The sequence below is a fragment of the Salvia splendens genome, chromosome 16, assembly GCF_004379255.2.
Source record: "Salvia splendens isolate huo1 chromosome 16, SspV2, whole genome shotgun sequence".
NCBI classification, from domain to species: Eukaryota; Viridiplantae; Streptophyta; class Magnoliopsida; order Lamiales; family Lamiaceae; genus Salvia; species Salvia splendens.
This window is the reverse complement of record NC_056047.1, coordinates 2,843,608-2,855,888: the sequence shown is the minus strand read 5'-3', so window position 1 is coordinate 2,855,888 and position 12,281 is coordinate 2,843,608. Positions and strand designations below refer to the sequence as shown.

Sequence of the window (12,281 nt, the reverse complement as noted above, 5' to 3'; positions counted from 1 at the left end):
TGAAATTAATTTAATACATTACTTCATATTTTTGTCTGGCAATTAAGTGCGTCATTTCTAAATCATGTGAACAGAATATAATGGGGGGGCTCACATTCCATGCGCTAACCTCCAAATTTAATCATGCACCTCCGCCTTTTTCAAGCTGCCACGTCCTTAATTAATCACGTGTGGGCCCCACCAACACAGTTTGTAATTCTGCGCTGTTTTTTAATGCAAAAAAGAAAATCATTTCCATTTTTTAAATAAAGTAAATCATAATTTGAGTAAATTAGCAAAGCATACACGAATGAATTATACGAAGAATTTGAGTAAAATACATGCAGTAACTAATTATTTTAATTTGACCTGCATTTTGTGTGATTCTAAGCTCGGATTTCAAACTTATGAATTTATTAAATTATATATTTATGTGACATAAAGAGAATATAGATCAGTAGTGCTTGAGTTGAATCTAGTGGGAGAATAAATACTAGACAAAAGTAAGAGATAAGAATATTTATTTTATACTCCTACTTCTTTATCTCTTTCTGTTAAAGATCATATTTTGTGGCTAATTTCTTGGATTTCTTTTGCCATTTCCACATAGTGGTAAAAGCTCCAAACTTCAGCTTTGCAAAAAATTAACTTTGTTAAATAGAAAATCAACAAAATAGGAGTATTAAGCTCTGCCCAAAGCCACAGTAACTGATCTCTCTCTCTCTCTCTCTCTCTCTCTCTCTGCAATCAAGAAAGAAAAATTATGCGAATGCCTATTTGCAGACACAAGGCAGGATTTGCCGGATTATGGCTCTGTGAATGCAAACATTTGTATATACATGTTTATTACTAATAAACAAAGTAATTCTCTCAGATACAGTGTCAGGTGATTCTTCCATTCTCTGCATATTTCTGCTTTGTTTTTAAATTTGTGGATTAATTATTTCTGCATACAGAATTGCGATGTGGGTTTTTTGCTTTGTTGGGTTTATGAACACATTAAAATAATTTGTTGAATGCCCTTTTTTGGTGGTGGGGGGGAGCTTCTTTTGTGGGCTAATTTTTATGCTGCATATTATATTTGTATTTGTATGCTTTATTTCGAAAAATTGGATCTTGAAGCTGATGTGTGGTTCTTGAATATCCGTACAGAGTTCGGTATGAGGATTGAAGATAATCAGGAATGCTGATAAGATTTTGGTTGATGTTTGGCGAAATTTGTTGATTTCCTGGCCATTCATTTCCTCCCCTGTATCTGGTTGAAGAGTGATTTGATTTTTTTTTCTATTTTGGGAGATTTTTGAATCTGAGATATCTGGAAATAAAGGAATTTTTGGTGATTGGGGGAAATTAGTGGATGGCAATGGATGAAGAAGGAGTTCTTGGCAGGAATTTAAACATGGAAGGTGGGAGTGAAGCATTGGGTTTGAGGGTGGAGGAAGATGAAGACGATTTCAAGAGCTGCTGCGAAGATGAGGATGAATTGAAGGAGAAGGAAGATCATGTGAAGGTGGATTTAGATGAGAATGTAGTTAAAATGTATTTTAAGGGTGTGTCTGTTATCTGCCCCGGTGATTCGGGGGCTAGGATTTCTGGAATCGGGGTGGTGATCGAGAGGCTGGGATGTTCGACTCTGGTTCAGGTCCAGAAGAAGCTTGATTTCTATGTAGAGGAGCTGGTTGCAGAGTGTTTGGCATTGCTGGATGGTTTCTCTGAGGCTGCACAGCACGAGGCTAGACGCGTTTTAGCCTTCACGGATTCTGAAATCTTGCATAGTCAGGTGAGGAGCTGCTAAACCTAAACCCCCAAATTCACGTTCTTGCAGAATTCATTGTTGAAATATATTGATCAAGAATTTTTTTGATACATTCAATGTTGAATCTTTTGTGAATTTCTTTCTCAGATTGTTGATAATAAGGTTGTTGAGAGTCCTCTTTGGCAGCATTGGGTCAAAGGATCATGGAACAGGCATGTAATTTCGAGACGTTTGTTCTAAAACTCGTCCCAACTAGTGACGTACTCAAGGCGTTAAGTTTAGCTCAAGTTGCTGTTGGTATAGTCTCCTCTCGTTGTAACGGGGAGGAACCAATGGAGAACTGCTCGATTTGCTGCGAGGAGAAGCTCTCCTCGATGATGCTCTCGTTCAAATGTTCCCATAGGTTCTGCTCCCACTGTATGAAAACCTATGTGGAGGGGAAAGTGGATTACAGTCAAGTGCCAATCAGATGCCCTCAGTTGGGATGCAAGTACTGCATTTCGGCTTCAGAGTGCAGGACATTTCTTCCCGTTGCCTCTTACGAGTCTCTGGAGAGAGCCCTCGGAGAAGCAGACGTGCTGAGCTCTAACAAGATGTACTGCCCGTATCCTACCTGCTCAGTGCTGCTTGACCCTTACGATTGCTTGTCGACTAGGGCAAGCTCGTCGAGCCAGTCGGACAACAGCTGTGTGGAGTGTCCCGTCTGTCAAGGGTTCATCTGTGTTGATTGTGAGGTGCCGTGGCATTCTTCCATGACCTGCGATGAGTATCAAAGGCTCCCGTTGGAGGAGAGAGATGCCTCTGATTTGACCCTGCATCGTCTGGCCCGGAACAAGAGGTGGAGACGCTGCTTGCAGTGCAGGACGATGATCGAGCTAGCTCATGGCTGCTACCACATGACTTGCTGGTAAGATGATTTTGTTATCTAGCGTGACAAATTAGTACTACCATAATCGATACTACGACACGAGTTTTAATGCACGATTGATAAAGTAAGAAGGAGATAGAAAGAAAAAGTGGTTGAAGTTTTGTTAGTGGAGAATGAGTCCCACCTCATTAGAGAGAAAAAATTTCATAAAATAGGAAGTTTCTAATTATAAGGGATAGACCAAAATAGAAGTAGTTTCTAGTTTTAAAGGACGGAGGTAATGTTAGGGTTGATTCTACCTCCAAAGTTAGGCAAAATAGAAGTAGTTTCTAATTAAAGGACGAAAGCTCGTACAGTTAGGCAAAGTTACCCCTTGATATTACCCGTCAAGAGTCGATAATTTCAAGCTCTTGCTCGTGTCTTTATTGTTCGTTGGGTTTCGTATTGGGGTTATGTGTTCCGCTCATAATTCACGTTGAATTGGCATGGTTAAATGCTGAAAGAGACGAACGAGGCAATTTTGTGTGCTCGATTCTCATCCCATTTCTCCTTTTCAGGTGCGGGCACGAGTTCTGCTACTCGTGTGGGGCAGACTACAGGGACGGCTGCGGACATGCCACTGCGCATTTTGGGAAGACGATCACACAGAGGAGATGGCCGCGTACCCTACCCAGCAGCTGGAGCAGTGGGCGTGGGACTCGTTTGCGTCACTCCCCGATGACAATGGACGCTTACTCGGATCAAGAGCGGTCGCAGCTGGCCCTGATCCAGAGGTTCCTTGCCGGAGGGTTCGGTTTGAACGACCAAAATCCATATCAAGCGCCCCCGCAGTGCACGGACTCGTATGCAGATGCGATGAAGGATCTGCATCAGCTGCCTTGGCTCGAGAGGTTTCGTCTCTGTTATAAGCGATAACTACTACGAAGACTACATACAGTGGACGCTGGAACGTATATAGGAGAGGTAGAGCACCTCACTCTCCACTCCTTCGGGGCTACCTTTCGGTATTGCTTTAGCTTCGTAAACCGAGCTCGTGCTAGTGCTCGTGCTCGATTACATCATATGTATAATGATCGAGATTTCTGTCCGATTCTTGATGAACAGATTCAAGAGGAGAGATATGAGAGGAAAATATATTGTTATCGTCATTGAAAAGCAAAATGAAAAAGAAATTAATACTCCATCAGATTTCATGTTATACTCCTACACTCCTACTGGTTCACCTCTTTGTTGTACACTTGTAGTAGATCACGTGTTCTTAATCTAACAAGTAGATTTCCACCTATGTTCTACACAGCATTATTTTAATGATTTCGCAGTGTTATTCGGACCCACCGAATTGGTTGGACAATTTAACCATATTGAAATTTTAGTTCAGTTAACAACATTATTACTACTCCTATATCCTCTACTTTTCTCTTTCAATACTTTAGGTGCTAGCCCAATAATCGATATTTTATATCTTTTCCTCGTCCTATTTACACACTCCGATAGTCGTTATTTCTTTACTTATACAACACAGTCAAACTACGTGACCGGCCTTATATTTCAACAATGGAAACAAGGTTGTCCATGTACTGGATTGGAGCAATCTATATATGGAATGTTGGTATGGTGTAGTGATACAACAATTGTTAGATTCGTATATCTTTACTCCATACCAAGTTGATATACTTGATATTAATGTAATTATGCACGTGAAATTGAACACACAAGACGAATTTATGAGATTCGGTTTAAAACATACATCCACGGGACAAAGATGATCTTTATTATTAATATGATTCAATGAAGAATGTCTACACAAGAATACTCAATATTCTATATCCATCACTAAACTCTAAACTTAGCTATATAGAAATTGCCGTTGATTCAGAGCAGAAGCCGTCTTAGCTCAGCTGGTAGAGCGCGTGGCTTTTAACCACGTGGTCGTGGGTTCGATTCCCACAGACGGGCGGTTTTAATTTTTTTTTAACTACAAAACCACTTCGCCAACCCTTTCCGTTTTGATTGCATTTCTAAACAATATTTTTGTTGCTTTGCTTATTAACAATGTTTTCTATCTTATGTTACTTGAACTTAATAAAATTTGCTATAAAATTATTTCAAAATTAGATATTAATTAAATATAAATTTTGCTAATATTTTTAATATCTTCAATAATTAAATTAAGGTAGGCCAGACCGTAAGTATTCACTAATTATCTTCCTATTTGACATTAATAATAATAATTAAAAAAAAATAGGAGTTCGTCATTTTGTAAAATAATTTTGAAACTTCAAACCTTAATTCTGCAACTGATTCTTCTTCAATGGACGGCGAATCGCCTCAGTCGCGGCGGCGGCGATCAGAGACCGAGCGGCCAACAACTCCGGGGGAGTCTCCATGATTCCCGCTACTGTTTATTCCGGATAGTCCTAACACAGTGGATCAATGTTTTTTGCCTGACAGCCGGCGGCAGAGGCGCCGCAAACAAAATACAGACCACCGCACCTCCGGATCCCGCAGTCTAGCAATGCCGGGGGTGAGCATCAGTCGCCGCCGCTTCAACGGCAGGGGTGTGGGCCGGTCTAGCGAGAGCGCTCCTGCTCTCACTCCCCAGCGAACTTCTATACTTCCTATACGTATGATTTTGCTGTTTTCCCCTCAATTGTGGTCTATAAAGTAACAAATCGATGTATTTGCCTTGATTCTATGATTTTCTCTCCATTTTTTTAGTTTATTACTGTGATAGCTTACTTGCCTCTATTATGATGAATTTATTGTTGTTGAGATTTTTCCCTCTGTTTTTGCTTTAAAAATATATCAGGACTGGTTTTTTGTGAGTGTAATTGCTGATTCCTTTGTACTACTACGGAGTATTATTTTGGTTGTATGATTTTCTGGATAGTGCTGAACTTGGAAACTTTGAATTGTTGAGCATTTCAGAACGGCAGCCCTTGTGGAGGCGCACCCCACCACAACAATCCGAGAACAGAATTTTACCTGTTAGGCGGCCCGGAGAGAGCAGGGTCCATTGCCGGAAAGATCAGTCAACCTACTAGTAAAACCATTTTCTTGTCAAATTCAACCAAGGAATACCATATACCATTATAGTTTGGATATCAGACAATTAGTATCGTATGAAAAAAGACCGGCAAGAAGGTTGAGGAACACGGGTGGACTTCGTTTGATACTGAACAAACTCTTCCTCGATGATCAAGCGCGGTTTCCAGCTAATTCGGACTGCTTATGATGGTGAAAAGAATCTCTATCAGTGCAGTTTCGCTACCCCACTGGCCAATTCAGAGTGGAGCTATCGGCTGAAGACTTGTCTACTCAGACATACGTAGTTTTCGATCAAGATAATGAATGAGCTGAAGCTTTCCAAGCTGGAAGAATATTTGAGTGGTAAGGTGCCTTATGTGCCTCGTGACATACTGCAAGGGATGGATATGGTAATGAAGGAGAATCCTTCGAGGTATAGGATCTCCATTGATAGATACTTTTACCCTTCCAGTTTCAGGGTCGAAGATGATATTGGGGGTGGTATGGCAGCATATAGAGGCTTCCAATCAACTTTGCGGCCTACTGCCCAGGGCCTGCATTGTGCTTGGACTGCTCGGTTATGTCATGCCGCAAGCCGTTGCCAGTTGTAGAGTTCCTCAGGAGGCATATACCTGAATTTGATGGAGCATTTTCTTGATTTGCACTTGAGGCGGAGGGTTGCACATGCTTTGAAAGGGTTGACAGTTAGAGTAACTCATAGCGTACCAAGCAGCAGTTCACTATAAGCTGGGTTGACTGAAAATTACCCGTGATCTTTGGTTTTGATTTTGTTGATCCCAAGGACAGGATCCTACTGTCAAAGTCAGTCTTGTGCAATATTTCAGGGAGAAATATGGGAAGGTGATTGTTTACCAGGATATCCCTTGCTTGATTTCTCGGCAGAAATATCGTACAAATCATGTTCCGATGGAATTCTGCATCTTAACTGAGGGGCAACGGTACAGAAGAGAGCTTTTGGATGAATCCCGACAGGAGAAAATGAAAGAAAAATGTTTGCCTCGGCCACCAGAAAGGAGAAACACAATCAGTGAGATGATGCAAGATCATGATGGACCCTGTGGGTGCGTTTCATTAACTTTTTCTGCATGTTTGTGTGTTATCGTATGACATCTAGCATCATTCTGCAATCTGATTAGCATACTTTTTTTCTTTCCATCTCCATATTTTAATCCTTTATGTGCCGTCCAGTTCAACTATTTTTCCCTGTATGTAGTTCGATTTGGAACTATTGCTGTAGTTGTTTTGAGGAAATAGTTATTATCTTGACTTGAACTCTGCTTGTCGATGTCTCTTTGATGGCATTGTTTGAAATTAAACGTGAAATATAAGCTCGCAATTAAACTCTCCAATATTTTTTGTCTCAGAGATGTCACTCGAAATTTTGGATTTCAAGTTGAGACGAATATGACATCTGTAGAAGGTCGGATAATTGGCCCACCAGATTTGAAGCTTGGTGCCGTTGATGTAGTAAGAGTTGAAGACGAGAAACGCCAATGGAACCTGGCTGAGAATTCTGTTGTGGAAGGAAAACGAATTGATAGATGGGCCTTGATTGATTTCAGCTTTCTTGATTTTCCAAAGCTCAGAGCAAAGGATTTCATCAGCAATCTGAGAAATCGATCCAAGAGTTTAGGAATCGTCATGGAAGAGCCTTTGCTCTGCCATTCAACCGGCATGCGCGACTTCTCTTCAGTGAGCAGACTGGAAGAGCTTCTCAGAAATGTTGTTCATGAAGGCAACAGAAAATGTTGGAACAAATTGCAGATAATAATTTGTGTCATGGCTGAGAAACACCATGGATACAAATACCTTAAATGGGTATCTGAGACGCGAGTAGGCGTTGTAACTCAGTGTTGCTTGTCCAACCATGCGAACAGAGGAGATGACCAGTTTCTTGGGAACCTCTGCCTCAAGATAAACGCAAAGCTTGGAGGAAGCAACGTGGAGCTCACTCGAAGACTTCCTCATTTCGAAGAGGAAGATCATGTTATGTTCGTTGGTGCTGATGTTAATCATCCACTCTCAAAGAAATCGACCACTCCATCTATAGCTGCCGTCGTCGCCACAGTTAACTGGCCTGCTGTGAATCGCTACGCCGCACGAGTTCGCCTCAAGACCACAGAACCGAGAAGATTCTGGACTTGGGGCCCATTTGCAGGGATCTCGTCAACACGTACCACCAGCTCAACGGGATTAAACCCAAGAAAATCGTTGTTTTTCGCGACGGAGTGAGCGAGGGGCAGTTTGATATGGTGCTGAACGAGGAGCTATCCGCCTTGAAGAGGGCCGTATTTGACTATCATTACCAGCCAAGAATCACCCTCGTCGTGGCTCAGAAGAGACACAAAACGCGCCTCTTTCTCGAGAATCTCGGGGACGGAAGCGCCACGGGGAATGTGCCTCCCGGGACGGTTGTTGACACGAAGATCGTTCACCCGTTCGAGTTCGACTTCTACCTCTGCAGCCACTACGGGCGGATTGGGACGAGCAAGGCCGTACGGTACTGCGTGCTGTGGGACGAGAACTCCTTCTCGTCCGACCAACTGCAGGAGCTTATATACAACCTGTGCTTCACGTTCGCGCGGAGCACGAGGCCGGTGTCGCTCGTCCCTCCGGTGTACTACGCGGACCTCGTAGCCTACCGCGGGCGTCTGTTTCAAGAAGCGGCAAAGGAGTTCCAATCTCATTCCGTTCCGGCTTCGAGGCCTCGCACTTTCGATCTAAGTTTCTATCAACTCCACCCTGATCTTCGGAACATCATGTTTTTCGTTTGATGTGCTTGTACACTGTAGAGTTTGTGTGTGAATCTAAAGACGTGAAGAATAATCGAGTTATTCGAATTCACGATGAAAATGCACAAATTGTTTTTGTTTGTTTTGTTAACGTATTCATCTTATGATAAGAATTATGATGTGATTAGGCAGTAGGGATAATACTTTGGAATTTTAAGTAAAGTATGATGTGATTAGGCACTAGGGATAATACTTTGGAATTTTCAAGTAAAGTAAAAGAATAGAATAAAGTGAATTATCAAGAAAGAGTACATGTCAAGACTGTTGGTCGGTGGGTCCCACAGTACTTGAGTCAATCAAAGTTGACGTCATCTGCTTAAACTACAAAGTCGTTTGTCGTTTCATACTATTGTTAGACTATGCTTTCGCATTTCTGTATACTGTAGCATGCTAATCCATGCAAGTAACTGATTTTCCTTTTGTATATTTCCACGCACTTTCGTTCTTTATCCTTTTCTTTTTTCAACACTCCTTTTCTTTTGCCTATTTACTTACTACTCCTTCTAAAATCTTTTGTTACCTACATTGTAACTTTAAAATTTGGACAAACATGTTTTGACAACATCAACTAAAATAACGTAATTGATGGCCGCAAAATTAGAATTAAGTAGTAATATTTTGGTTGCAAAACTTGACAAATCAATACAATAGCACAATATTTTAGAGTTGACATCGAGTCGGTATTGGTTTGGTGAGAGTTTAAGAATTATTAACAATTAATGATATATTTTATTTGAGAAATAATATGCCATGTACTTTATGTGAGATCAGCACTACTCTCATTTTATGTACATTTAACATTGTTCGTTTCGATTTATATATTTAGTTCAATTATAATATATTAAAAAATGTTATTGAAGTTTTTAATTTCACAAAATTCACGAAAACCAAATCGATTTGTTTGTTTATTAATTTATTTGAAGTTTAAAGAAAACGAGCAAATCGAGATTTGATTTTTTATGAATTTTGTAAAATTAAAAACTTCAATAACATTTTTTAATAGATTAGAATCAAACTAAATATATAAATCGAAACAAACAATGTTAAACGTACATCAAACGAGAGTGGTACTCACATATAGAGCTCGTATAAGGTACGTAGCACATCATTTCTCTATTTTATAATAATCCAAAATACTACGTTTTCTTTTGAAAGAAGCAACGCATAATTACTTTTCCTGCGTAATGTGTATTCATAAATAAGATCGTTTTTTTAACAAACTCTTGCTATCATACATTCCTCAACACACTTAAATCAGATCATTTTTTTCTCTTCCACTCAATTTTCCCAAAAACAAAATGGCCGGCGGCAAATGCAACCTCGAACGCGGTGGCAGTGGCAGTGGCGGAAGAGGAGGACGCTGGCATAACCAGAATAAACCGAATCGTTACCGCGGCGCACCTAAGCATGGATCTCCCGGTTCAGATAAACCAGCCCCCGCCACCGCAGGTAGGAGGTGCTGCTCCGCGCCGGATCAGCCTCCTCCGCAGCACGGTATGTTAATAACGGACACACATGTACCAATCAGGGGCTTAAGCCCCTAATAAATCTATTTTTTTTTTAAATTTCTATCTTATAAAGTAGTTCAATTTATGCAGATTTTGTGTAGATTGTAAGATAAAAGCTCCTATCAGCAATCTACATCACCTAAAAATATACTAGTACTTTCGAATAAATTTTACTAGTAAACATAGACCGCTCTTGATTACAGATCTCCACCGTGAATTTTCTGCATTGATCGATTCATCTCGTTCGTGAAATGCTTCAATTGATTACAAAATTCAGCGATTTAATTGACTAATTGTTGAACGATGTAGGAAATGAAGTGTTGATTCGAGTTCGCGGATGCGGACTAGGAGAATTCTGCTGGTCGATATCGGTGCAGTGGTGGGGCCGCTTGTTGATCTCCTTGAGCTACTCGCTGGGAGAGTGATGATGCGAGCCGTCATGTGTTAACCTCCCTCCTATGCATAAACGTTTGCTCTCCGCAGATGACACGTTTTTATGCATAGGAAGTAGTTTGTACGTGAATCTAATTGGACTAGGTCCAAGTTTGAGTGACTTTCCAATGTGTGAGATGTTTCTATTTGTGTGTGTGCTTGTTAGTTTGTACGTGAATCTAATTGGACTAGGTCCAAGTTTGAGTGACTTTCCAATGTGTGAGATGCTTCTATTTGTGTGTGCTTGTTAGTTTGTACGTGAATCTAATTGGACTAGGTCCAAGTTTGAGTGGCTTTCCAATGTGTGAGATGCTTCTATTTGTGTGTGCTTGTTAGTTTGTACGTGAATCTAATTGGACTAAGTCCAAGTTTGAGTGACTTTCCAATGTGTGAGATGTTTCTATTTGTGTGTGTGCTTGTTAGTTTGTACGTGAATCTAATTGGACTAGGTCCAAGTTTGAGTGACTTTCCAATGTGTGAGATGCTTCTATTTGTGTGTGCTTGTTAGTTTGTACGTGAATCTAATTGGACTAGGTCCAAGTTTGAGTGACTTTTCAATGGGTGAGATGCTTCTATTTGTGTGTGCTTGTTTTTTCCTTAGCATCAATCTCAAAATGTACTTAATCGATTGAATTTGGGTTATGGAGTCATCATTATGTTATTTGTGCGCCATATTGCACTCTGATAGGTTGTCAAGAAGCTACTCTAATGCTAGAATAATTAACCATGGATTGAAGTGAGATTATAATACCATAAATAGTTTTTATATATACTAAACAAAATTAAATATTCTAGCACATAAAGTTAAGTTGTGGGCTATATTGCACTAAACAAAATCAAATATACTAACTTCTTGAAGACAGTGTATACAGTACTTTTTTCTAAAGAAGATTGAGACGATCACAATTTTTAATTTACCACACTTAATTCGGTAATATATTTAAGCAAGTAGCAACGATCAAGTTGTAGCATGATAATATCTTTTTATCCACGGTTTATCAAATTAAAAAAGAATAATAGGTTGTAACAATATTTTGATAAAATTCTAATTTGACATAGTATTAATTTAAAAATCAGTTTCAGAAGTATTAAACTAATTACACTTTGGTCCAATTCAGTATACTTATCGGCTAACATTATTTACAACTTGTCATGGTTTTTTTACTGAAATGGCATGTAATCAATTGAATTTGATTTAAATACGAAACAGAGTCACGAAATTTGAAAATTTTCCTCGTACATAAACCACTATATATGTGGGCAAACTTTTACACACAAAATATGTTGTTTTTAATAATTTTGACGTAGGCAAAAAGAGCAAAATAACGTGGGACCTGATGGTTGGGCGAATTTTTGATAGTAGTAAATGCAGGTAATGAATATAGATCACAACACAAGGAATTACGTGGTTCGATTTACTGAGGTAAATCTACGTCCACGGGAAGAAAGGAGGGCAAGATTGTATTGCTTGATCTGGTTTTCCAGCTTACAAATACAAACTTGCTATATGATATTTGATGTCTGGCCTCTCCTCCATCTGATCTAAGTTCTATTTATACATTGAACTAAGATCGTGGCTTGCATCACCACTAACTAGGTCGTGGCTTACATCACCACTAACTAGGTCGTGGCTTACATCACCACTAACTAGGTCGTGGCTTACATCATCAGTAATTATGTCGTGGATGTCGTGGAGGTCATGAGATCCTGCATGGGTCCACTATCTCTTTGTTTGGTCCGCTATCCTGCATGAGATCCTGCATGAGTTGACACCACTATCTCCCAGTTCGGTCGAATAATGAGACCGAACTGCTGAACTATTGCCGAGCAGCTTTTGCCAATCTGAGAGTAGAGCTTGATTGGTCGGCTTTTACCGAGCTGTAGGCTGGGGCCGAACT

The 12,281-nt window shown here is 40.1% G+C and overlaps 1 protein-coding gene, 1 non-coding gene and 2 pseudogenes across 2 annotated transcripts; all 4 read left to right on the top strand.

Annotated features, from left to right (window-relative positions):
• The first annotated feature begins 465 nt into the window (after positions 1 to 465).
• Positions 466 to 3,591, top strand: LOC121772332 (annotated as a pseudogene).
• Positions 3,592 to 4,486: 895 nt separating this feature from the next.
• TRNAK-UUU lies at positions 4,487 to 4,560 on the top strand. The gene has a single exon. It is a non-coding gene; the product is annotated as a tRNA-Lys (tRNA).
• Positions 4,561 to 4,891: 331 nt separating this feature from the next.
• Positions 4,892 to 8,534, top strand: LOC121771935 (annotated as a pseudogene).
• Positions 8,535 to 9,691: 1,157 nt separating this feature from the next.
• LOC121771138 lies at positions 9,692 to 11,044 on the top strand. Its single transcript, XM_042167930.1, has 2 exons — positions 9,692 to 9,937; positions 10,261 to 11,044. Exons 1-2 carry the CDS (start codon positions 9,742 to 9,744, stop codon positions 10,374 to 10,376), a joined length of 312 nt encoding a protein of 103 aa, XP_042023864.1. The 5' UTR covers positions 9,692 to 9,741; the 3' UTR covers positions 10,377 to 11,044.
• The last annotated feature ends 1,237 nt before the right edge of the window (positions 11,045 to 12,281 follow it).